The sequence below is a fragment of the Salvelinus fontinalis genome, chromosome 4 (genome assembly GCF_029448725.1).
Source record: "Salvelinus fontinalis isolate EN_2023a chromosome 4, ASM2944872v1, whole genome shotgun sequence".
NCBI lineage: Eukaryota > Metazoa > Chordata > Actinopteri > Salmoniformes > Salmonidae > Salvelinus > Salvelinus fontinalis.
Window position 1 is genome coordinate 66,434,388 of NC_074668.1, and position 27,841 is coordinate 66,462,228.

General features: G+C 41.3%; 1 protein-coding gene across 4 annotated transcripts in view; it reads right to left on the minus strand.

Annotated features, from left to right (window-relative positions):
* The window catches only part of LOC129854246 (DNA-binding protein RFX7-like), a 47,437-nt gene that overhangs the window by 10,554 nt on the left and 9,042 nt on the right, over positions 1 to 27,841 (minus strand). Inside the window, exons 2-6 of one of the 4 annotated variants that reach the window (XM_055921059.1) lie at positions 12,594 to 12,627; positions 3,075 to 3,157; positions 2,073 to 2,111; positions 1,798 to 1,920; positions 964 to 1,083 (exon numbers count right to left, since the gene is read on the minus strand). In XM_055921059.1, the coding sequence (XP_055777034.1) occupies positions 964 to 1,083; positions 1,798 to 1,920; positions 2,073 to 2,111; positions 3,075 to 3,157; positions 12,594 to 12,627 (399 nt within the window). Of the gene's footprint in view, positions 1 to 963; positions 1,084 to 1,797; positions 1,924 to 2,072; positions 2,112 to 3,074; positions 3,158 to 12,593; positions 12,628 to 27,841 lie in introns of all 4 variants that reach the window. The other 3 variants (XM_055921057.1, XM_055921061.1, XM_055921060.1) reach the window with 3 other exon arrangements.

A 27,841-nucleotide genomic window follows, 5' to 3' on the forward strand; every position in this document is an offset into this window, starting at 1 on the left:
TCAGCTGTCAGTCAGACAGATCTGAGGAAGAGCCTTGTCACCCGAAGCTGAGACAGCTATCTCCCAGCCAGCATCAGTCACTAGTCACTCCACTACTAATCCCTCGGCCCCTCAGGCCTCTCCCACTCCCACTGAACCTTCTCTTCCCCCTCCAACCTTTGGCGCTGTGACCAACTCCACTGCCAAAATAAGTCACTGTGGATTTGTGGTGAGAGCTAGCCTTTTATCAGATGCTGATGTGTGAGAGTGACAGCAGGTGCTCCCTGCTGAACACTTGCATGCACTTAGGTGTCTCACAACCAGGCAAAGAGCTACTCAGAGTTATAGCACAGTTATGAATGAATGACTTACTTTCTCTCACACAAAACATATAATAAAATAGACAAATAGGTCGAAGACTGTGACCTTGAATTAACTTGTACCTTTGTAGAGTGTGTATTACATTTGGAAACAGAAAACAGTTCATTTAAAAAGGGGAGATGTAGATTACTAAGCAAGCCACAGCTCAAGATGTTCTGATTTGAGTTTCAGTTGCTATTGCAACCGCCATATAAAAACAAAGTCTATTTCAGAAAGACTCTGCATTGAAAATAAAAACTGCATGCATATGCAAGTATTTTATACTATTCTATTTTCCAACTCCACCTAAACAAAATAAGAACGAAGTCACTTGTCACTTTACTAATTTAACGGACGCTAATCTCATTGGAGACTGTAGCTTTGCCAAGTCTAGAGTCGTGATCTCATGGAAAATACATTTCACAAATTGTTTCCTGAAGGTCAAGAACACAGTGATTCCCCTAAGTGTCTCTGTCCTACTATACTGCTCTCCAGGCAGAGGACGCTTTATTTGATTTAATTTCAGTTCTATATTTAGAGGCTCCATGAACTGAGACAACAGATGTTCTGCGACCAGAGTCCAGAGAGGCCAGATTGTTCGCTACAAACCATTCCAGTGAAGGATATTTTGATTTGCCTCTCATGCCAAGTCGACGTGCCTTCATGTTTGGAAATACATTTTTCATGATCTTTCCAAAGTCCGCCGCACTCAGTGGGTGGTAGCAGAGATTGTCACAATAGCTCCTGAAACAAACAAACCAGACAAACATTAAACAAGGCATTGGAAATCTCAGTAAAACCAAATAAACTGTTTAATAAAGACAATCATATCAAAACAGTGACATCTGGGTGAAGACGTTCCCAAAGAAATCTGAAACATTATTAGTACTTTCATTTGCAGTGAATGAGGACGTCAAACTGAGTGTTACGTAACAGTCACATAGCATTTCAGACTTTCCGTTCTAGTGTTACCAACACATGGTGCACATCTTTTCCCATGCTTTCTGCATCTATTTATATTGGTGCTTTGGCTGGCAGTATGCAGATCCTTTATAGCTAGCAGTGTATGGTAAAGGTTTATTTATTTAGTAACAGCCAAATGTTATGTACTTTCATAACATGTATCTCATGTCATAAAATAAAACGGCCATACAAATGTGTACCTTGTTCTTGTGAAACCTCTTAGAAGTCAAGTACTCATGGAAATCAAAAGTAAATCCATTTTCCCCCACCTGGTATGGAATTGAACCTATCAGGTATTCCAAACTCCCTAAAAAACCTGTACACAGTGCTATCAATATGTTTCTAAATTGTTGTGGTGTCCCTTTCCAGAACATAAAAACAAGACAGATTTTTGTTAGTATTTAACAGTGCTATTGATTTGAAAATTACCCAGGCTGGGCAAAATCCCCTTAGATTCACACTTCCCTATGTCCCCCTTCTCAGTCAGATACCCACTTGTACTCATCATAGACCTCCTGTTTAGGCAGAGAGGTTTCTGGGTGTTCCTCTAGGTGATTGCGGATCCAGTTGAATGCGTGCATCTGCTGAGTGCGGCTTGATGACATGGAGCTCTGATCACTGCTAGAGAAAGCAGGAGAAAATGTTTTTTTTTGTGATTGCATTGTAAATAACCTGACTGTCGGATCTACCTTTCCCGCCCCATTTTTCAAACCCAACCAACACACATCACCCCCATGTCTCTGTGTTGTAAGTGAGAGAGGTTTATGTACCATGACAGTTCTCCAGGACTGGCAGACCCTCTCTCAGTCCTGATGGGCATCGTGTGGAGTGTTGGGGTGGAGGTGTTGAGGTGATGAGGATTAGATGTGGAGAACAAGTAGGAATTGATCATTGTATGATATTGACAACATCAATGAGCAGCGTGTGTGTGTGTTTGTGTGTCACCTGATCCTAAACTAACTTCAAGCCACTGCCCCTGGACACTTGGGGAGATGTGAGAGGATTGGATAAGTTCAAACATTATGGGGAAATTCCTCTTAGCCCATCAGAAGTAAAGCTCTTACAGTATTCCTTAGGCCTAATACATATCCAATCATCTCAGATCTACACACATTCCTAGGGAATAGGGGTTTGGGTTCGATTTGGAATTAAGCGTGCGTGTATATATATATATATATATATATATATATATATATATATATATATATATATGTTACAGACCAAATATACATTAGAGAGAAGACAAGACAAATCTACATATTTTGCTAAAAGGTAAAACGTGAAGGGTTGAGGAAAGATGTTATTAATAAGTAAGGACTTAATGAGAACACACACAGGTGCTAGTCAAGTGGGAAGTCAATATCAAATCAATGATTAAAAAAAAAAAAAATTTAAATGCCAAAGATTATTTTCTATTAAAAAGAGAATATTTGAACACACATCTAACTGGTAGTCCTAAGTGGGAAATCAATATCAAATGAATGCAATGATATTTTTTTTTTTTAAACAGCCAAAGCTTATTTGCGCTCTAAGGGAGAGAGTTTAGCATAACGAGCAGAGTTTGACATAACCACAGTCCAAGCTAAAGTTGACAAGCATTGTAGTAGATGTGGGGATGGGATAGGGTGCAGAACATCTATATTATGCTACTAGGCTAATGGATAATGGGGTAGATGAACAACCGTCTAAGTCATGTGCAAATTGCGTGGAATTACATGCAGACATGACACAAAACAAATGTTGTTCAATCAAATGAAAGAATGATCAATTACCTTTTTTCACTGTTGCTGGGACCAGAAGGCAACTTAAGGTAGAGGTAGAGTTTCTCGATGTCTGTAAACGTCTCCACATCTTGCTGTAAAAGCGGCGCACAGGGAAGAAGAGGGATTTAATAGCAAACATGTTCATATTTTTTTCAAGTGCAAAAAAAAAGAAGTTATGTTCTGTCATCCCTGTGAGTAGTAGTGTTCATGGTAGTGTCTTTATCACTCCACTGACTTAACGTGCTCTACTGATGTCTCTCAGACCAAACATGAGAAAATAAATGCTTCTTTTCATTCTCACTACTACAATAATCCACCAAGATACATTCCACAAAGGCTGACAGGTTGCCTTCTACTCCAGCTTGAAGAGCATGAATAATACAGAAACGTTTCCCATTTAAAATGATCCATTCTTAGTCTACTCTCCACTGAGGGAAGTCAGGTGCTCTCATCGTTTCTGATGTAGTAACAAAGAAAGCTAAGTGTTTAGTTGTACAATGTAGGACTTGAGGCACCATCAGTGTAAAAATGTTAATTAAACAGTTATGAAACGTAAGACACAGACTCTTCAGTTCCAGTGAAACATAAAACAACCATTTCAAACAGCCCATTTATTTCGGTTGGACTAGTTTGAACATTATCTGCACCTGGGAGAGCACGAAACAGATGTTTTTGTCCAATAAACAAATTACTTGCATGGACACGTGTTTTCGTTTAGGAGTTTTAGTTCATTTGACATTTGGCAATGTGAAACCAACTGGACCAAATACATTGTAACAAATAATCAAACTTATTCGAACTATAGTTCAAAACTGTGTATGAAAAATGCCCTAAAAGACAACATAATGTTCAGGAACAAATACCCCCCCACACAAGACAACAAAAACATGGATGATCCTGCAAATGAGATTAGGGATGTAAAGGAGAGATTACAAAATCCGGGAAGAGAGGGAAAGGGGTGGAAATTGCCACAAAGAGAACCACTGATCTAGATGAGTTCTCGTTCAGAAGGATCCTGGATGCATCCTGATAAACGGTGCTCGAGCTAAGATCAATGTGGACAAGTGTCAGGATAAACAAAATTACACAAAAACCTTCAACCTCTTGGATTCTGAATGTTTCTAAAACGTGTGTGTGCAGTAAATACCACAGGGTGTTAAAGATCAACACAGGGGGTCCTCATCCCTGCCACAATGACAAAAGCCATGAGGAAATCTCTTAATTAGATCAAACAAATGTTTCCTACAAGGGGACAGGGTTAGTGTGTGTGTGTGTGTGTGTGTGTGTGTGTGTGTGTGTGTGGGGTTTGCACAGAGCTCCTAAGGATGTTCACACACTTGGTCCCTTTCAGCAACAACAACAAATTCAGTGCAGTGTGAACACCAACAGGAATTGAGAAACCTCAAAAGAGACCATCTTAAAAAGGTGGTCTGAGTTCGGTTCGCTAGAATTCCAACTGTCCGGTTCCCTTTTTTAGGGCAATGTCAACATTAAACTTCCCAGGTTCCCTTATTATTCCCGCACCACACACTAGACTACTGCAACACTGTTTCCCCGGCCATAGATCCTCACATTGGTGCCACAAAGAGAAGATGGTGATGTGCAGGTTCGAAAATACGTATGCCGTTTTTGGATATTGGATACTGTTTTGGGATATTGACTTTAGCGCTTGTCAAGGATGCACAGAAATACCAAAATATGTGTGGAGTTTTTAGTTCAGATTATTTGTTTGAAATGTGATCTATAAGCCAAGAGAGCTTCATAACTCAATTGTGTTGTTTGAATAGTGAGAAGACATCATGAGACATATGATATGTTATTTTAAAGAGGACTATATGTGAAAAACCCTTAACAGATGACCTTGAAGGAACATAAGGATAAATATGAGGTGATGGAGCCCTGCAATATCCAGAGGGGGTTGTTGCAGCTACCATGGGACATTGTTATAACTTTAACAAACACTGATACCTGCTAAACTAACAAACAGACAGTCTTTGGGGGTGGAAAAAAATGCATTTTAAAGTTCATTACTTTCTATTTCTTTTTAAACAGTTATTAAACAGTTAGTCAAATAATGCTGGAGGCAGACTTTTCCATGTGAATTCAGATGATTGGGTTGTCACACAGACGCCTTAGACTTGGGTAGCTGGGCTACAGTCCTATGACATGTTTTACAACACATCAACAAACATTAACTGAGAAAATTGTTTCATTATTTGGAAGCTATTTCACTGAGTGAGTTTGGAAGGCATGCCAAACAGTCCCCATCAAAACAGAGGAGATGAGGTAGCCTAAATCTGGTATTTTCAGGGTTTTGGGGTGGGGGCAGAGGGTCTGGCACGTGCAGCACTGGGTCGCACAGATGTCGTGGGGCTGTGTCACGCCATGATCTGATCTCCACTGCTCAGTGACCACCTCCACTCCCCGCCTGGGCAGTGCACTAGCAGCTCTACAACAGCAAGTGGCCACACATGCCACAGATAAGTACAACTTACAACAGTAAACAAACAAACAAACAAGCACTGGATCACGCTTGCACTCTTACTCACTGTCGGTTTCTCGCTTAAACCTCCCTCTCAAATCACACAGACACAAGCTTTGAAACATGCTGGCACACACACACACACTTAAATCCCTGTGGATTGATAGCGAATTTAAACATTTTATGGTTGAGAGGGAGGAGGCAAAAGGAATGGCAAATAAGTCTGCCTGCACAACCGATTGGCAAATGTATTGCCAATTGAGAAATCATGTGACTAAACTGAATAAAAAGAACAAGAAACTACACTATGAAACCATGACAAAGAATGATAGTAAAAAGCTTTGGATCCATAATAAATACAACACACACACACACACACACGTAAGCTCAGCGTGAAACACATTGGCTATTACACAGATGCAAAAAATAAACAAAGCACAATCTGTATCTCACCCTCTCTCTACCCCAGTACTACGATGGATAATGCCAGTTGAGCCCAACCCAGTTCAGTGTTTGGGGGATGGCTGGGCCCAGAGCTACAAACAGGAAACAGCCCTCTCCAACACGCTGCTTCAAAGGGAATAGGGAAGATGATAGGGCGGGGCAGGGGTGATTTAAATTCTGCTGGAGTAGAAGGCGGCAGACGAGAGACTTTGGCTCCAGGCACAACTCTCCAACACGGAGCGGGAGGGCCCTGCAGGGGGAGGAGCAGGCTCACACATCATGTTCTGGATTCTTGATGAGCTGCGCACCATAGTTGGAGCTTTTGCACCAAAATAAAAAAACACCCTCATCTGAAGGGGCCATGGTGCCTCTACTACACAATATTCACTGTTTAAAAACAGTAACCAACATGTGGTACGATTGTTTTCTCTAGCACCTAATTGTTTTCTTTTTTACAAAAACAATTCAGAGGCAAACACTTAAATGAATAACGTTTATTTAATACGAAGCTGTGAGTGCAATGCACTATTATTTCAAGACCGATTGATGGACCACGACGACAACATCTAAAAGCAGAAGGGATACAGACAGTCCCATGGCATTTCAATGACCCAACCAACCCCCCATAGAGGAAGTCATCGGAGGTAGCAATAATCCGAGGAATACCTAATCCGGGGGCTAGCAGAGTGGGCAGTTAAGCTCACGTAAACAAGCTTTTGTTTAAATGGTGTCTGCTGTAGGGTACCAAAGCTAGGGAACATCCGACCACCAGACCATTGCTTTAACATTGTGGTGCAGACTGCAGCGGACAGCCAAAACTGCCTGAATGTCCAGAGCAGCATCACTGACACCAACATTATGGAAAAGAGTTAAACACCCAACACATGACCATAAAGAGAAGCTCTGGGTGCCATAGCAGGGAGGGGACAAACATTCAAACACACAACACAGAGATGTTGACAAGCATGTCTTGACGGCATGAGTGCACAGAGCCAGACAGCCATAGTCGGGTCTGGGGGGGGGTGTTTGTGCGCAGCGCCGGCAGACTGAGATAAACTGAAATCCCCTGTCATTAACCCTTTCCCCTGGACTGGCCTCTGCTAGCGGAGTGGTCAGCAGCCCCCGTCAAACATAGCCACACCGTACGTACACACACACTGCTCCCCACATCGTTCAATTGGTTTCTAAGAATAGACGTATTCGCCCCTCTGTCTTTTCTATTCGCCTCTTTGTTGCTAGGGGAACGGGAGCTCACCACTGGCTAAAGTTATCAGCCACTGAGCAGCGTTAGCGATGGGGGGGTGGGGGGGGGGGGAATAGAAATGGCTCACAGACAGACGTCGTGGAGCCAACTGGACTCTCCTTTTTAGAAGGAGAGTCTCATGGAGTGGAAGAGAGTAGACAGACACACTGGGCTACGTTACACACCCTTTGTCAGACAAAGGAGCCATGACTACTATTGGTCCTTCACTGGCGGAGCACAGGACATCACACCCTGCTGCTGCCAGACAAGCCCCACTACTCCACACAGCACACTTCCAAAGTGGAAGTAAGGACAAGTCAAGGTTGTTCAAATACTCAAACCAGTCTACAATCAAAGACCAATAGAAACTCAACTATGTTGATATGGACAGGTTTGGGGAGTAACGGATTACATGTAATTAGTTAGATGTAAGGGATTACAAAAAAAACTAACTGAAATCCATTAAATTACCAGGGGAAAAAATATTGTAATCAGATTACAGATACTTTTGAAAAACTAGATGATTACTTAGATTACTTTTAAATTCAGAAAGGATGTTTGCGGAAAAAAAAAACTGACACTTGTTTTCTCAATGACACTTAAATCAGTATTGAAAAAAGGTGCAAGTTTATTTTATGTTTGTTCCACCTGAGCGGGTCTGACAAGTTAGAGAGCACTATGATGACACGCCAAATGTGTGACGGGGAATTTTTTTCCTTCAGTAGTGCTCAAAGCATGCCATTCCATAAGCACAGCATTTCTTTTTCAACTCGAATCAATGAGCCCAATCAGTCCTCCATGACGACAAAATCATAAACAACAGAGTAGGGCTGGCTAATAACTCCTTAGTATTGGGGTCATGCTCAGGTAAAACAATTTGGCAAATTTATACTTCCATATTTCCAAGTCCTATTCTTGAAGATCAAGTGGTATAACATTTATTGGAATGACTGGAATTCTGATAGATATATATTTGGTTTTTAATATAAAGAAATAATTTAATTGTATTATATGTAGTAGAAAGCGATGGGTTTGAAGAAGCCTTCATAACCAACCCATAAAGTAAAATGTAACATCCATATGTGGCCAGCTATGTAAACTTTAACATTGATTTATCCTGCAATAGATGTCGTTCAATTGGTGACATACATTTTTGTCTTCTTCTAATGCCTCTTAAGGGGAAAGTAATCTAAAAGTAACTGAATGTAATCAGATTACGTTACTGAGTTTGGGTAATCCAGAAGTTACGTTACTAATTACAATTTTGGACAGGTAACTAGTAAATAACGGATTACATTTAGAAAGTAACCTACCCAACTTTTTGGGGCGGCAGGTAGCATGGTTACAGTGGTTAGAGCGTTGGACTAGTAACTGAAAGGTTGCAAGATCGAAAGCCCGAGCTGACAAGGTAAAAATCTGTCGTTCTGCTCCTGAACAAGGCAGTTAACCCACTGTTCCTAGGATGTCATTGGAAATAAGAATTTGATCTTAACTGACTTGCCTAGTTAAATAAAGGTAAAATAAAAAAATGAAAGATGGATACCAGTAGTCATCACTGCTTGGAAGTACAAGATCCCTCACTGTTGGCAATGGTTTACTCTCATTACCGCTGGTAATTAGTTCAGTATCAAAGTATTATCCCATCACGCAAGTGATAGTAATAATCGCATCGTAGCTAGGCAGGCTTTGGGAAGAGGACATGTGTCTTCTGTATAGGGCTGGCCGATATGGCCTAAAAATCTTGATTATGGGCGATTCACATATTCGATTCACGTCTCTATTTATATCCAAATAAGCTTTGTTGTACTATTAAAAAGGTAAAATACCCTGCATTTAAAACAGTCAGGAATAAGCTAATGAATTCTGGGCTTGTAAAATTACATCTAGGCTAAATTTAAGCCTTCCACAACCATAAGACCCACTAATAATTGAATTATTTGATTAAAATAGTTTAACCTTTTTTTAGCAACAATCACTGATCTGAATTTCAAGTCTATGAAAATGCCAATTTTGTTACAAATTTAACCAGAACCATGCACATCCACTAATAATGACCAAATTCTGGTAGCAGGCATTATAGAAAATGAACACGTCTCATAAACAATCTCACGCACAAGCCTATGTGCTTGAGATTGTAGCCAGCTAATCTTTATATTTAAAGTCTAGAGTACTTGGATCTATTTGCTTGCTAACAAGGTAGAACAGTTGAACTGTTATGAATACACCCTCCTGTCCGTCTCCAACTGTTTGAACAACATAGCCTGTTCACTTTGTTTTGATGTTAAAAACAAGTGGCCTACCTGGATAAGATGCTGCTTATTTCTCAGAATGAGAACGAGTTGCCAGTTCCTTATATGTGTATTTTTATGCTCATTGAACATTTTTAAAACCCAGACTAGATAGCTAGCACATAACAGTATGTGACTAAAATGCTGCTAGCAGTAGGTGGTACCGCAATTTCTTGCACGACAGAAACTGAGCATACATTTTTCACAATCCTGTTCATTGATACTCTCGTTTTTGTAGGGTCTGCTCTGTTCTAAATTTTGGGAGTTGAGACATAAAAGGTTATCGTTAGAAGGGGAAATCTATCAATTCTGTTGGACCAAATCTAAAATGCAAATAGCAAGTTGAAACTGCTTGTTGTTAGAGAGGTTGAAGTGATCTTTCGGCTTTGTTGTTGTGAGTGGCAGGGGGAGGGGCTTGGTGTCTGTGGGGGAGGGGCTTGGTGTCTGTGGGGAGTGGGAAGGTGCACAGTGTACACAGCACAGAAGGATCGAAGGAGACGAGACCAAAAAGAAATGCTCATAAAAACATTGCGCTAAAACAAACATTCAAATTAATTCCATATATCACCCAGCCCTACTTCTGCAGTCATTCAACATCAGCCACTTATAGATCTTACATCTCTGAACTCCATTTGGACTTTGACTGGCCTGGGTATGAAGACCCGACAAACTACAGCAAACCGCACTCTTTGCAGGGCAAGGGTCCACACATGGATGACAATCCTAAATGAGTCAGTGTCAGCAGACAGTCTACACTCCCCTGCACCTTCACGCGGCCAAGGTTAAATACCCATCCACCACCATCCATAATAATATATCAGTCCCCTCGGTACCAACAACATCAACAGAACAATTATAGTCTGGTTGTATTCTCACGCCAACAACAACACTATAGCTTTTTGTTGGATGAAAGACAAGTTCATAAATGGCAGTTACACAACTAGCAATGCTATGTGTCGTCAAAACTGAGCTATGGCGTCAACCCGACAACTTTATTACTGAGTCTGATACCATCTAGGAAAATGAGCTAGATGTGAGAGGAACCCTGATTGGTTGTGTTGAGGCTCAGAGAAACTGAAAGCTATTAGAGTAAACGATAACACACAGGGAGATAAAATGGTAATTAACGGGTTAAGCCTCTGGTTACATTGGCTTGCTACTGTATATTATCTACTTTGTCTCAACCACCTGGCAGATGACCTCTCTCTCACATCACAAGAACCATTAACCTCCGAGTCTTCCAACTAAACGCAAAGCTCTACAGCGAATGAATATTCACACAAAGGGCAGCTATAACTGAGGACATCTGAACAGAACCAGTTCGATATGAGGCCAGACACCAGAAAGAGATGCATCATGCAGACCCTGATGGTGGAAGACTAGTAATATTACTAAGACATTACTAGTGGAGCGTGGGCTGAGCATTAGTGATTCAACACACACACACACACACACACACACACACACACAGAGATAGGTTACACCACTCACTCCACTGAAAGAGTAAAAACAGCCACCTCTCCCCAGAGACCATTTTCACATCTCCATAAGACACAGTCTGAGGCAGGAAACAACCACAGTGTATCAACACAAGTTTCATTATTGATGTGTGTTCTACTTATCACCACTGCTGACACATTCAAAGTCTGTAAATGAAAACAGAGGGAAAGAGAGCGGTTAATATTAGACGCTAGTGCTTTCCCATGTCCTCTAGAAATCCTTAAGAGGCAAAGAAAACAAAGTCTGTCGGAATTGAAAAACACAAGACCCTTGTGGAATACAACTGAAGGCATTAACCTTTAATGAGCGCAGCTGATGCAAGGTGGCATGTGAGATCGCAACATTTAGCGCCGTAAAGCTGACTGGAGTACGGGAGCTCATGCGTGTATTGCCGACTCTGGAACCTGCCATGAACATGGAGATTTGTGTGACACTTTAGGGCTCCAGGGATTCTGCACTTAACAGTACACGAGACAGGACTTTAACCACTGGGATTGGGGTCCCCTTTCACTGAGGAGAGAGACAGGTCAATGAGGACAAACATCCGTTGACCTCCTTATATGTGTAGCCTGAGTGCAAAACGCAGGCTTCAATGTGGCAGTGGTGGTGGGTGATTTGATTGCTTTGACAGGTCTAGCCGTCTATCCTCAACATACCTGTTGGTAAGATACACCTCTGACAAGCTGAAGCCCAACCTGCAGTATTGAGTAAACACAGGTTTCCCAGAGTAACTAGAGTGTAGCCTTGACCTCTGCTCAGTCTCCTGCCGGCAATGCACTGGATCTTACCTCAGTGTTGTATAGCACCCAGCTCTATTGACAGGCAAGATATTTCTATACTTGGTCAATTACAGTACATAGGGCCAAATCCTCACGTAAACATCTTGAACTTTCAGGTAAGCCATGTGCTGCAGATGTTAATAGGAGATTTGTGTGAAAGTTTGACTGAGTTATGTTCAAGTACGTCAAGTTGGGTTTTAGATAATGTATGTTCAATCACACCGTGGTTGACTGAATTTCAGTTGAAGGCCAGAACCTATGAGCAAAAACACAAAGGGCTAAAAAGAAGAGGTGATGACAAAGGGACATGACCGCTGGTTTGGTTACAACACCAAGCACAGAGGTACATCATTTCATCCCATCTTCTGGAGACCATTACGAGCCAAATACTGTGTAGTATAACTATAGAACTCATGAAGTAAGATTAAATGGGTTAGTGTAGTTTCAGTGAGATCATTCAACAGTACTGAGCAGTATTTTGTCAGCAATAGCTGTTTCATAACGGGGCTACTTTAAGCTCTGACTTCAAGTGTGGTATAAATAAGTCAAACATGGGACCACCTGTTTAAATACAACATTCAGAGTAGATGGCAATGCTGCTTCTCTTCATCCTCTAACATAGTCTCACAACACCGGCGAGGAGGTGAGATAAGCAGAGATTACATTTCAGAAACCTAAAATTGACTTTACCTTATGCAAGTCAAAAACCAACCTTAAACATTGGGGGAAAGTATAAGAATTGTGAACAGAGCATACATTGTGGTTAAAGGCTTTGAGACAAGGAAAACTCACCAAAATATTGTCCACCTTTGACTGTACAGATTTACTGAAAAAAAAGAGAAACATAGGACAAATTAGTATGACAAGTGTAACGTGAGCACCATGCATAAACCGGATTTATTAATAAATCATTGTAACCTAAGGCATGAGACAACCCTCCCACCCGCTTTTCCCTGGTCATAACCAATATATCCCAGGAACACGTTGTCTTATGTAAAAATGGATACACACACTACAGAAATGTCCTATAGCACTCAATGCCTATTAATAACCCCTCCCTCAAAGTCCTTGACAGTCATTGAGGGGACTTCAATCCAGTACCAGGGCCTAATCCATATAAAAAAGTACTGTAAGATATGACTTGACCTCAGGGCAATGTCATACAGCTAGAAACACAGAAAGGAAAGTCAACCTATCATTAATTCATCCCACAGCAAATTAGTCAAAGGACCTATAAAGAGACAGTCAAGCTCTTTCAGACAGACAGTTAAAATCAGAGAAAACAGACTCACTGACTGTTGGTTACAATCATTCACAGACAGCCTGTTACAGTTCCTCACAGTGAAGTGAGCGGAGGCTGCTAATGCTTTAGTCAGAGATTCTCGTGGCCCCTTGCCGAGTCCGCCCACTCAAAAACAACACACATCTACTCCCATAGCCTGAATTGACCCAATTTCCTCTCCATAGCCTTCAGAAATATCACGTGAGGCAAGGCCAAGATATTGGTGTGAACCACAACACAACTCAAAAGGTTGAGAGATGCAGAATTGTAAATAATTCTCTCACTCTCAGTGTGTGTGTGTGTGTGTGTGTGTGTGTGTGTGACTACACATTCTGCAGCTCAAGAGGTGCGTGGTCCATGACACTTCTCCAATTGAACAACATGGTAAATCCCTCTGTGTGGCTCCGCCCACTTTCAAGTCAGTCTACCTGGATAACACAGCCTCTCATACTACTAAGAATCAATGCAAGAACTGGTCATAATGAGGCAGGCTGGTCCTATTTGATCATCTACTACAATGAAGGGGCAGAATCTAGGACTTACTTATTTGTTAAGTAAAAGTAAAGGTCAGGTTCAGATGTCAGGTTGTTGCTGTGTGATATGGGGCCAGGTCAGAATGAGGGGCTGTTACTAGGTTACTCAGGGCAGGGCAGAATCAGGAGACTGTTATTAGCGGTGACAGAGAAAGTAAGCTTTAATGGACTGTTACTAGGTGATGCCAGGATTTCTCAGTGTTGATAATAAGCAGGTCTGCCAGGTTCCTCTCATTATGCTGTTTCTAGGTAAGGCCAGGCAGGTCCCGAGAGAGCGCCTCGTTAAGTCATTGTTGCTGTGGAGAGCGGGAAAGGGGAAGACAGGATTTAGATTCTCCCTGCCAGCTCCTTACAGCACATCACTCCAGTTTTAAATGTTCTGCAGCAATTATACCCCAAATTCTGGTCACACAGAGCCCCTGACTGAGCATGACTTAACAAGCTCTGCCTAGAATCACTTAGTCTGGACTAGAACCTCACTTGGCAGGGTACACAACAATGTTGATGACTGGCATTACAAAGGGGGTTTAGGGGTAAATCAACCTGCAGTATAAAAATGGCACAGATTCCTCTGACATTATTATAAATTAAAAAAACATTCCTGTGGGTCAGAGTTTGTGTTCCTATAGAACAGCCATCCCTTCCTGTCCCTAAATTCTGAGTTTGGTGACTTTCATGTGAAACATGGACCCATTGCCATGCAATGTACCTACTGAGGAAGTCTGGTTTCTAAACACATCCTGTTGAACCCTGGGCTGGCAGTAGACTAGTTCAGCTCTGAGTGATGAACCCACTCACCCTGCCTATGTTGGCCTAATTAATCTAAATCCAAACTGCACTAGGTAAACTTCAACATGTCTGATCTAATTCGTTTAGTGGCATGCACCAACCACCACAGCTTGAGATTTACATGATTGATTGTATATATTTGCAGGATTTTGTCTCTCACAACAACCTTTCTGCACTAAGCAGCTAACTGCTGCATGTATTGAATTACCCTTAGCTACCCAGTTCAGAAACCCTTGAATGATCAACAACTAATGTGCCTACATCGACCACACAACAGGTCTAATTTCAGCCTTTTAATAAATCACTCTGAAACGTTGAGAGAGATAAGAGCCTAAGTCAAAACACTAATCAACATTCAAAAACGATAACTGGTAATATGCTATGAAATAATAAACACTAAACCTAAAATGTTACATTAATAGGGACTGTGTATCGTTTTTTCCTGAAAAGCACCCTGATTTTCAAAGGCAGCAGAGCAGACCCCCCCCCCCCAGCTGGCCCGTCCTGCACTCCCCCTACTGAACGTAAACAACAGTCAGAGGCGCCAGGAAGGGGCAGCCATGGCTGCTTACTGTCCACCACCCTGTCTCAATTTGGCTGCTTCAGGGAGAAAGAGGATTGCCTGACATTCACCTCTAAACTTCAGCAACCGCAGACAGTAGCCTGACACTGGGGAAGGCTGGAGTACCAAAGCTGTGCTATTCTGAATTATCAATGTGGGTAAACCCTCCAACGGCAAGCAGACATCCAACCCTGTTGAACATCTCTGATCTCATACTCTTCCACTAGAGTGGTGATGGTGAATATTTTAAACTGAAGCCTGACATACCATCAGAACAGCCACCAAATTGAGTGTGGAGCAGATACAGCCCACTACAGTTCAAAGAGATTCAAATGAATAGTACAACGGAGTTAAAGTTCATAAGTAGACAACTGGCCTATAAATCAGATCTAACATAACTTTCAGAGATTTAAAGACAGCAGGTCAACTGTTAAATAGAGCTACCACCAAAGACATGAGACCTCACTCCAAAGTCAAACGTTAAAAGTCACCATTTACACACAGAGGTTTTTTCAGGACACAGACGGTCTCATGGCTGGTGAAAACTCAGTGAGTATGGGCTTAACTGAATTTCAGTGTACAGCTCTACCCCCCCCCCCCCCCCAAAACAAAATATATATAAGAAAGTACAATCATATATATATATATACACACACTGCTCAAAAAAATAAAGGGAACACTTAAACACAATGTAACTCCAAGTCAATCACACTTCTGTGAAATCAAACTGTCCACTTAGGAAGCAACACTAAATGACAATAAATTTCACATGCTGTTGTGCAAATGGAAGACAAAAGTTGGAAATTATAGGCAATTAGCAAGACACCCCCAATAAAGGAGTGGTTCTGCAGGTGGTGACCACAGACCACTTCTCAGTTCCTATGCCTCCTGGCTGATGTTTTGGTCACTTTTGAATGCTGACGGTGCTTTCACTCTAGTGGTGGCATGAGACGGAGTCTACAACCCACACAAGTGGCTCAGGTAGTGCAGCTCATCCAGGGTGGCACATCAATGCGAGCTGTGGCAAGAAGGTTTGCTGTGTCTGTCAGCGTAGTGTCCAGAGCATGGAGGCGCTACCAGGAGACAGGCCAGTACATCAGGAGACGTGGAGGAGGCCGTAGGAGGGCAACAACCCAGCAGCAGGACCGCTACCTCCGCCTTTGTGCAAGGAGGCGCAGGTGGAGCACTGCCAGAGCCCTGCAAAATGACCTCCAGCAGGCCACAAATGTGCATGTGTCATGACTCCATGAGGGTGGTATGAGGGCCCGACGTCCACAGGTGGGGGATGTGCTTACAGCCCAACACCGTGCAGGGCGTTTGGCATTTGCCAGAGAACACCAAGATTGGCAAATTCGCCACTGGCGCCCTGTGCTCTTCACAGATGAAAGCAGGTTCACGCTGAGCACGTGACAGAGTCTGGAGACGCCGTGGAGAACGCTCTGCTGCCTGCAACATCCTCCAGCATGACCGGTTTGGCGGTGGGTCAGTCATGGTGTGGGGTGGCATTTCTTTGGGGGGGGGGGGGGGGGGGCGCACAGCCCTCCATGTGCTCGCCAGAGGTAGCCTGACTGCCATTAGGTACCGAGATGAGATCCTCAGACCCCCTGTGAGACCATATGCTGATGCGGTTGGCCCTGGGTTCCTCCTAATGCAAGACAATGCTAGACCTCATGTGGCTGGAGTGTGTCAGCAGTTCCTGCAAGAGGAAGGCATTGATGCTATGGACTGGCCCGCCCGTTTCCCAGACCTGAATCCAATTGAGCACATCTGGGACATCATGTCTCGCTCCATCCACCAACGCCACGTTGCACCACAGACTGTCCAGGAGTTGGCGGATGCTTTAGTCCAGGTCTGGGAGGAGATCCCTCAGGAGACCATCCGCCACCTCATCAGGAGCATGCCCAGGCGTTGTAGGGAGGTCATACAGGCACGTGGAGGACACACACACTACTGAGCCTCATTTTGACTTGTTTTAAGGACATTACATCAAAGTTGGATCAGCCTGTAGTGTGGTTTTCCACTTTAATTTTGAGTGTGACTCCAAATCCAGACCTCCATGGGTTGATAAATTTGATTTACATTGATCATTTGTGTGATTTTGTTGTCAGCACATTCAACTAAGTAAAGAAAAAAGTATTTAATAAGAATATTTCATTCATTCAGATCTAGGATGTGTTATTTTAGTGTTCCCTTTATTTTTTTGAGCAGTATATATATATATATATATATAGAAAGTACAATCGGGTGCTGAAAGCATAATCTTCTACACACCTTCCTCCCTTTTAACTGGCAACTTGTTTGAGTGTGCAAATACTCCCAAGCATAGGAACGTTTTGGATCTCCCAACTGCATTAATTAGGAAGATTTAGGGCTGACCTCATTTAGTCGATAGGCTGTTGGTCGACCGAGATTTCTTTAGTTGAGCAGTAGCAAACACTAAAAACATGGTGTACAAGACAACTGTCTGATTTGCGTGTCTGAGTGGACTAATCCATTGTGCAGGCCAGGCCGTAACAGTCACTCACTCTAAAACATGTGCTACTGTAATTGTATATGGTTAAGGACAATGGTGCAATATGAATAAACCCCAACCTAATTAGGTCTATAATCAATAGCCTAACTGTTAAATGTGCCTGGCTTTATAAAATCATCCATATATAATCTATAGAAATAAGAAATCCTGCTTATGTTGCCTATTTGAGTGTTTGTTTAATAGCCTACTGATTCCGTGAGCGCCAAGCGTCACGCAACCACAACATGTCGGACAATTAGACAATTTCACAAATTGGGCTGTTTTTTAAATATTTGCTATCTTGTAATAAAGGCTTTACACTTTTGTTTTGTTAGAACAGCATCTTTGGTATTACTTATAATTACATTTTCAGATCAATTATAATAACCCTCCTTTTCTTGATCTCATTATTATTACTATTATGATCATCATTATAATAATAAGTAATGTCATTATCATTAGAAGGCGTAGTATAGCAGCCTTGTAGCACCACCATCGATCGCGCTGTAGGCCTAAGAGAGCATCCTGTTTTGTCTTAATACCGTAACTTACCTATATTTAAATACTTTCAGTGCATTCGGGAAGTATTCAGACCGCAGACTTTTTGCTACGTTACAGCCGTATTCTGAAATTGATTAAATTTATTGTTTTCATCAATCTACACACAACACCCCATAATGACAAAGCGAACAGGTTAAGAAAATGTTGCTAATTTATTAATAAAAAAACAGTATTACATTATTTACATAAGTATTCAGACCTTTTGCTATATGCATCCTGTTTCCATTGATCATCCTTGAGATGTTTCTACAACTTGATTGGAAAATTCAATTGATTGGACATGATTTGAAAAAGGCACACACCTGTCTATATAAAAGGTCACACAGTTGACAGTGCATGTCAGAGCAAAAACCAAGCCATGAGGTCCAAGGAATTGTCCGTAGAGCTCCGAGACAGGATTGTGTCGAGGCACAGATCTGGGGAAGGGTACCAAAACATTTCTGCAGCACTGAAGTTCCAAGAACACAGTGGACTCCAATTCTTAAATGGAAGATGTCTTGGTGGTTACAAACTCGTCCCAGTTAAGTAAAAGGTTACATTTATAAAAAATAAATACAAATAATAATAATACTTATTACTTTTTTCAGCGGCAGGAACTGGGAGACTAGTCAGGATCGAGGGTAAGATGAACGGAGCAAAGTACAGAGAGATCCTTGATGAAAACCTGCTCCAGAGCGCTCAAGACTTCAGACTGGGGCGAAGGTTCACCTTCCAACAGGACAACGGCCCTAAGCACACAGCCAAGACAACACAGTGGTGGCTTTGGGACAAATCTATGAATGTCCTTGAGTGGCCCACCCAGAGCCCGGACATGAATCAAATCGAACATCTCTGGAGACACCTGAAAATAGCTGTGCAGTGACGCTCCCCATCCAACTTGACAGAGCGTGAGAAGATCTGCAGAGAAGAAATGGAAGAAACTCCCCAAATACAGGTGTGCCAAGCTTGTAGCGCCATACCTAAGAAGACTCAAGGCTGTTATCACCGCCAAAGGTGCGTCAAAGTAAAGGGTCTGAATAATTGTGATCAGTTTTGTATTTATAATACATTTGCAAAATGTATTTTTGCTGTGTCATTATGGGGTATTGTGTATAGATTGCTCTTTTCCCTCAATTTAATCCATTTTAGAATAAGGCTGTAACGTAACAAAAATGTGGAAGTCAAGGGGTCTGAATACTTTCGAATGCACTGTATTTAGGCTACTGTATCTATCCATTCATGTCATCACACGAGCCATTCAGGATTTGAAATACAATCAAGCATTTTAGTTATAAAATAAAAACAAAGCAACCCTTGAAAAATTTGCTGCAAACAATAAATAAACCGTTCAATTTTGGCAATTGCATTCACAAATATATGTGACTGTTTTAAGTCTTTGCTGTAATAAAAGGCTTTACAAAAAAATAAAACATTACAACATACTCTCGGCTACTCTTATACTTTATTTAGTGGCGTCTCTTGATCTCCAGTATTTTCCACAACTAGTCAAAATGTATTCCACACATCTGATTTTCCATTTACCTCCTGAGCAACCAGTAAACAAACATTCCCCCATTTAGAGTTTGTCACATCCTCTGCATCCATTTTGCTGTCATATGTGTTATGGTGATCAGAGTTTGCTATAACCAATTTATTGATGTGATGATATGCTATAGGTCATGCCCTATTGGTCTATGTATTGCGATGCATACATGTATCACATAAAGAGAGCAAGGGTTAAGGGAAAAGGGAATGTTTTCCTAAACAAATGAGGGATTTCAGTAACAGAACTTTCCAGTCAGAAATGACTGGTTAAAAGAACAGACGACTCTCGGTCGATGAATATTTTTTAAAGTCGGGGACAGCCCTAACAAGACTGCATACATATTTTAAACAACAAGTTCAACAACAAGGAAAGGGTAGAATGTGTGTATCAGGACAAGGCATACACACATAAAACGAGAAAAAAATACACTTTTCTATAGATATTAGGCCTACCTCCTCAATGTGCATGCACTTAAACTAATAAAATGTCCTTCAAGCACAGAGCCAGAAACAAAAAATTACCCTTAACACATTTTCAATTGACATACCTGACATTAGTTAAATGTTCTTCTGTTGCCTTTGAATTTACAGGCCTATCTAATCCTCAAATAATCTGCTGTGTTCACGGAAATCAAGCCACAATGCTTATTCTGTTGCTTCGCAGGTTTGTATCAAATTCACTCCAAGCAAAAACCAATTCTAAACTGAATTCCAAAAGTTCCTTGAGAGGAAGGTGAAAATGAGGGGGAAAGGAAACAGTATCGTATCATGCTTGGCGGGAATGAATCCATTAAGGGGTCCTCACCACATAGCTAAATTTACTCCTTTATTTGTTAGTTTAAGGGCTAACCAAAATGCAGGGGATTGTTTGTGGGCCCATCCAAACACAGTCATTCAGTAATCTGGCAAAAACAAATCTGATAATAAAATTCTGACTAGTGTAAAAATATCTTACGATTGCATTCCCTACAAAAATAGACAGGACATTTCACTCAAGATATAGAAACCGCACCAAAACGCAATTAAGGACCTCCAAGACGACAAAGAAATTCTACCTACAACAGTAGCGGTGAAAATTTCTATAAAATTCTGCACTCCTAAAAACCGCCTCATGTTTGCCAGTGGTGAAGCTAATTTTTAATTATCTTTGAAGACGATCCTCTTTGTGTTTGGATTTCCTCCCCTCCTTCCAATTATATCCTGTTTCCCCATCCTATTCTGATAAACACTGCCTCCCCCAGTCCTTACAGACAGACAGCGAGAGAAGACAACGTTGGAATCAATTCAAATGCTACATTCAGCTCCATTTTAATTTCATTAACAGACACAAAATTGTAAATTTAATGCCACAATGTGTTTGCATAAATCATCAGGCGACAAGACTATTCCAATGTAGTGAGCTAATGTAATACCAAATTGTAAACCTGTCATGCTCAAACTTCAAATGTACTATCAGACAACTCAATCACAGCATAACAGCCACACTGAACGTGAATCAGTAAAAAGGTCAATTAAATGGCAGATTGAACTAATCTAATGTATTGCAGACTTATTTGCTTAAATTTGAATTCGATGTACTGTATCTTACAGGCTGACTATACCGCTCGCGTCGCGTGCGTTGCAAAATAAATGTAGAAATCTATATTATTCAATTATTGCGCGCGCCAAAGAACCTCTGCATTGCCAAGGGCTAAAATAGAAGTCTGTTCTATTTCTGACGCAGATCGCGCTGCAAGTCCTGCCTCTCCCATCTCCTCATTGGTTTATAGAAGTAGGTACCCACGTGCCATCTCCTCATTGGTTATACCCACGTGGGTGACTGAAAGACGAACGACGTCGGTGGAGGTAATGCACCTAAGTTATGAAAGTTGTCGATCCAATATAAAGTCAAGAGAAGAAAAAGCCTAGAAGGAGGAGAGATGACTAGAAACGATTCATTTGACCGTTTTGTGTGTGGATTAATTGTCGGAGTAGAGGATCTTGAGCATTTCAGGTAAAATAACAACTCAATGTTTATATCCCAGGACAAATTAGCTCGCAACAGCAAGCTAGCTAAATAGGACAAATTAGTTAGCAAGTGCAAGCTAGCTAGCTAAATTGCCATAAAGGTTTAATGCTTTTTGACCTGTCCCCAAATTAATGTAATTGGTTCAGAGTTTTTGATATGTTTTGATATTTTATCTTCTTAGCGCTAGGGGTCAGAATTATTATTATTATTATTTTTTAAATAACGTGCCCAACGTAAACAGACATTAACTCTGTCCCAGATCGTAGAATATGCATATAATTTACAGATTAGGATAGAAAACACTCAAGTTTCCAAAACGGACAAAATATTGTCTGTGAGTATAGCAATACTTAATCTGCAAGCGAAACCCTGAGAAAATGTAACCCGGGAGTGATTTAAAAAAAATGGTGTTTCCTGGCCTTTCATAACCTCCATTTAAAGGGGTATTAACCAGATTCTTTTTCCAATGGCTTCCTCAGGCTGTGACCAGGCTTTAGACAGTTTCAGGCTTTTATTTTGAAAAATTAGCAACATTTTTCAAAAGTAGTCAAGTGTCCTCTGAATATTTACTGCGCGCGACAGAGGGGCTCACCATTTTCCGTTTTTCTCTTAAAGAATAGGTTATGGTCCGTTTGAAATATTATCGATTATGTTTGTTAAAAACAACCTGAGGATTGATTATAAAAAACATTTGACATGTTTCTACGAACATTACGGATACTTTTTGTAATTTGTCGAACGGAACGCGGCTTATGTTCTCAACATAATGCGCAACCCAAATGGCGCTTTTTTGTGATAAAAGTAATATTTATCGAACAAAAATAACATTTGTTGTATAACTGGGAGTCTCGTGAGTGGAAACATCCGAAGATTATCAAAGGTAAGCGATTAATTTTATTGCTTTTCTTACTTTCGTGACCAAGCTAACCAAGCTAATATAAGGCTAACTGTTGTAGCATTGAAAGCTACACTCACAAAAGCTTGGATTTCTTTCGCTGTGTAAAATATATTTTCAAAATCTGACACGATAGGTGGATTAACAACAAGCTAAGCTGTGTTTTGGTATATTTCACTTGTGATTGCACGATAATAAATATTTTTAGTAGTATTTATGCATTTGGCACCCTGCAATTCTAGCGGTTGTTTAGGAAAATGATCCCGTAAAAGGGATCAGTAGCGCAGAGAAGTTAACCTGCGTGTCATGATCGCGTTTGGTGTGGGGGGGACAAAATAAATTTGACCACACGCATAGCCAGTTTGGGTTCCGTGTTACTCAGACAACCCCCTCTGCTGGTTCACAAGGAAACATTTGAAAATTCAAATCTCACTCTCTCCTAAGATTTTGTATTTCTGGCCAAAAGAAGAAAAGAGTCATGAAAAAGCAAGCAGCTCTAGTCACTGTATCTCAATGCATTCAAATTGCCATCAATAAAATGCAATTGTGTTCGTTGTCCATAGCTTATGCCTGCCCATACCATAACCCCACCATGGGGAATTCTGTTTACAACGTTGACATCAGAAAACCGTTTGCCCATACATTGCCACACGTGGTCTGCGGTTGAGGCCAGTTGGACGTACTGCAAAATTCTCTAAAACGATGTTGGATGCTGCTTACGGTAGAGAAATTATCTGGCAACAGCTCTGGTGGACATTCCTGAAGTCACCATGCCAATTGCACACTCCCTCAAAACATCTGTGGCATTGTGTTGTGACAAAACTGCACATTTAGGTGGTCTTTTATTGGCCCGAGCACAGTGTAAAGATCATGCTGTTAAATGAACTTCTTGATATGCCACAAATGTCAGCTGCATTGATTATCTTGGCAAAGGAGAAATGCTCACTAACTGGGATATACATTTGTACATAACATTTCAGAGAAACAAGCTTTTTGTGCGTCTTGAACATTTCTGGGATCTTTTGTTTCATAGGACCAACACTTTTTTTAACCCCTTTATCTCTCCAATTTCGTGGTATCCAATTGGTAGTTACAGTCTTGTCGCTTCCACTCCCGTACGGACTCTGGAGAGGTGAAGTTCGAGAGCAGTGCAACCGCCGAAACACAACCCAACCAAGCCGCACTGCTTCTTGCCACAATGCCCACTTAACCCGGAAGCCAGCTCACCAATGTGTCGGAGGAAACACCGTACGTCTGGCGACAGTGTCAGCGTGCATTATGCCCGGCCCGCCACAGTTATCACTAGTGCGCGATGGGACAAGGACATCCCTGGCGGCCAAACCCTCCGCTAACCAGGACGAAGCTGGGCCAATTGTGCGCCGCCTACCCATACCATAACCCCAGCAACACCGTGGGGAATTCTGTTTACAACGTTGACATCAACTGCCAAATCAATCCTCAGTCTCCCACTGACTCACGAGACATGCAAAGCTCTTATCGTAACTTTCCAAAGGGCAGTCCAGCACCACCAGAACCAAGCCAAGGACAGATCTTTTCCATGGGAGGCAACATTTACTTTTGTGCCAGATCTCCAAAATGTAGATCAAAGGTATCATCTATCACTCGGCTGTACTAACATTTAGCTGTACTCACCCAGTCAAGTGTAATGTGCACCATTCAGGACTGTAACCTGTAGGTAACATTAGGGCAATTCCATGGTAACAGAATGATGCTGAGACAGATTTTTCACCTTAATATTCATGCCAAAGAAAAAACATTCATTGCAAAGTTAATAAACAAACCATAAAAATCTATGCACAAGTACTACGTTCCACAATTTCCACTGACAATGTTACAAAAACACATTTAGTAAAATTACAGTAAAATGTTTCTCAGTTTTTATGACCAAGATCTCCAAAAACTCTTAATCTGGTCTGATTTACAATTCAAAAGACAGCAGAAAGAATGAAGTTTCAACTATGATGTGAAGTGGATTAACACCTAATAACAGAAAGAAACATGGGTCCCTGATCTGTACAATACAGAAATGCATAATTATTAGGAATGTAACGATTCACCGACACGTATCGATATGTACAGTTGAAGTCAGAAGTTTACATACACCATAGCCAAATACACTTAAACTCAGTGTTTCAGTTTCACAATTCCTGACATTTAATCCTAGTAAACATTCCCTGTCTTAGGTCAGTTAGGATCAATTTATTTTTAGAATGTGAAATGTCAGAATAATAGCAGCGATAATGATTTATTTCAGCTTTTATTTCTTTCATCACAGAAGTTTACATAAACAATTTAAATACTAATTGAGTGTAACTTGGGTCAAACGTTTCAGGTAGCCTTCCACAAGCTTCCCACAATAAGTTGGGTGAATTTTGGCCCATTCCTCCTGACAGAGCTGGTGTAACCGAGTCAGGTTTGTAGGCCTCCTTGCTCGCACACGGTTTTTCAGTTCTGACCAAACATTTTCTATAGGATTGAGGTCAGGGCTTTGTGATGGCCACTCCAATACCTTGACTTTGTTGTCCTTAAGCCATTTTGCCATAACTTTGTAGGTATGCTTGGTGTCATTGTCCATTTGGAAGATGCATTTGCGACCAAGCTTTAACTTCCTGACTGATGTCTTGAGATGTTGCTTCAATATATCCACATCATTTTCCTCCCTCATGATGCCATCTATTTTGTGAAGTACACCAATCCCTCCTGCAGCAAAGCACCCCACAACATGATGCTGCCACCCCCGTGATTCACAGTTCTATTTTTTCCCCATCAGACCAGAGGACATTTCATGTGCAGTTGCAAACCGTAGTCTGGCTTTTTTATGGCGGTTTTGGAGCAGTGGCTTCTTCCTTGCGGAGTGGCCTTTCAGGTTATGTCAATATAGGACTTGTTTTACTATGGATATAGATACTTTGTACCGGTTTCCTCCAGCATCTTCACAAGGTCCTTTGCTGTTGTTCTGGGATTGATTTGCACTTTTCGCACCAAAGTCCATTCATCTCTAGGAGACAGAAAACGTCTCCTTCCTGAGCGGTATGACGGCTGCGTGGTCCCATGGTGTTGATACTTGCATACTATTGTTTGTAAAGATGAACGTGGTACCTTCAGGCGTTTGGAAATTGCTCCCAAGGATGAACCAGACTTGGAGGTCTCCCATTTTTTTCCGGAGGTCTTGGCTGATTTCTTTTGATTTTCCCATGATGTCAAGCAAAGAGGCACTGAGTTTGAAGGTAGGCCTTGGAATACATCCACAGGTACACCTCCAATTGACTCAAATGATGTCAATTAGCCATTCAAAAGCTTCCTAAGCCATGACATCATTTTCTGGGATTTTCCAAGTAGTTTAAAAGGCATAGTCAACTTAATGTATGTAAACTTCTGACCCGCTGGAATTGTGACAAAGTGAATTATAAGTCATGCACAAAGTAGATGTCCTAACCGACTTGCCAAAACTATAGTCTGTGAACAAGAAATTTGAGGAGTGGTTGAAAAAACAGTTTTAATGACTCCAATATAAGTGCATGTAAAATTCCGACTTCAAATGTATATTCAAATGTTTAAGATGAGAGTGCATCGGTCCTCGGACCCCAAACCGATCCAAATGTAGCATGCGTCGGTCAAAAAAACTGATTTGAATGTTACAAATCAATGGTTCACACATTTCTTTTGCTCATATTACATTATTTCAACCTTCTGAAAATACCTCATATTTTGTGACAACTGATGAGTCCTCTCTTTCAGAGTTGAAGTGCATGTAACTGCGTTGACAGTCAATGATCTACAAGTTTGCATGCGTGCCGGACAACCCCAGGCAATATCAGTAGCCTAGTCAAACTGCGCACTGTGCCCAGTTTCGTGTGCTGACCAATGCGAGGAAGGCGGCCTGTTCCCGATCTTGCATGGTACCTTCAACATTCGTATGCTAAAATGGCTTGCGTGATATTAGTTGAGTGACAACCTACGTAATTTGCTAGGTTATTGTTATCTATGCATTGTTGAAAATTGTGTTTTACCAGAATAAAAGTAAGCTACCGGAGACAACATCTGGCTATACCTGCTTAACTTGGTTTACAATAGATTTTATTTTGATTGTGCAGGTTCACCATCAGCAAAAGTTTTTCATACCTTTTCTTTAAACAATCAGTGTATATGGTCTTTCTTAGATATAAAATTATCAACTTTACCCTGTATAACGAGCAATCACTTTTGTGAGGCACACTGCATGGCCGAAGTGCTTGCCCATAAGGGCACTCGGGGCGGCACCCCACTTGTGATGGGCAATAAAAATAAAGTATATAAAAACAAATATATGGATGATGTTTTAAATGCTCTGTGTGTACATGTTCCTGTTTCAAAAAAATATTATTCAAAACAAGCTGTTCAGTTACTGACTACTCTGCCCCTCAATGACTGCCAGCTCTGCGTTCAAGGTCAAGCGAACATTGCTTCGATTGTTTTGCTATGAGGGAGAACTGCCCCAATGAAAAGTTAACATATTTAATTATTTTATGATAGATAAATGATCCACTGCATAACTAATAAACTTAGAATTTTTATAATTTGATACAATATTGAATTTGGCCTTTATTACTATAGCCCATAAAACGTTGAATAACACATTCATAAACAGCAAAAATGACAGTCAATAAGTGTATCATAAGGAATAAGGTTGACGTGTTTGTCCTATAGTTTTTTTTGTTTTTGGGACACATACTTTACCCCTTATTCTTGTTGGCACAAAACTACTTCCATACTTCCATTCATTTGTATGGGTTAACTTCAGACAAGTCTTGCGACACTTGTGGGGTTTGTAGAGCAAAACGGAGAACAGCATTGTGTTTGTGAGTCTCCCATTTCGTTATATTTTCGGGATGTCTCATGATCTGACAAACTGATTTCAGGCAACATTCACACTGAGCTAAAGGGTAGAACTGCCACTTTCAAGGAGCAGACTAACCGGGAAGCTTTTAAGAAATCCCGCTCTGCCCACCGATGAACCATCAAACAGGCAAAGTGTCAATAGGGGACTAGGATCAAATCGTACTACACCGGCTCTGACGCTCATCAGATGTGGCAGGGCTTGCAAACTATTACAGACTAGAAAAAAGGAGGCAGAGCCGAGAGCAGCCCAGTGACACGAGTCTACCAGATGTGCTACATAACTTCTATGCTCACGTCGAGGCAAGCAACACTGAAACATGCATGAGAGCATCAGCTGTTCCGGATGACGGTGTGATCTCGCTCTCCGCAGCCGATGTGAGTAAGACATTTAAACAGGTCAACATTCACAAGTCTGCAGGACCAGACGGATTACCAGGACGTGTGCTCTGAGCATGTGCTGACCAACTGGCAAGTG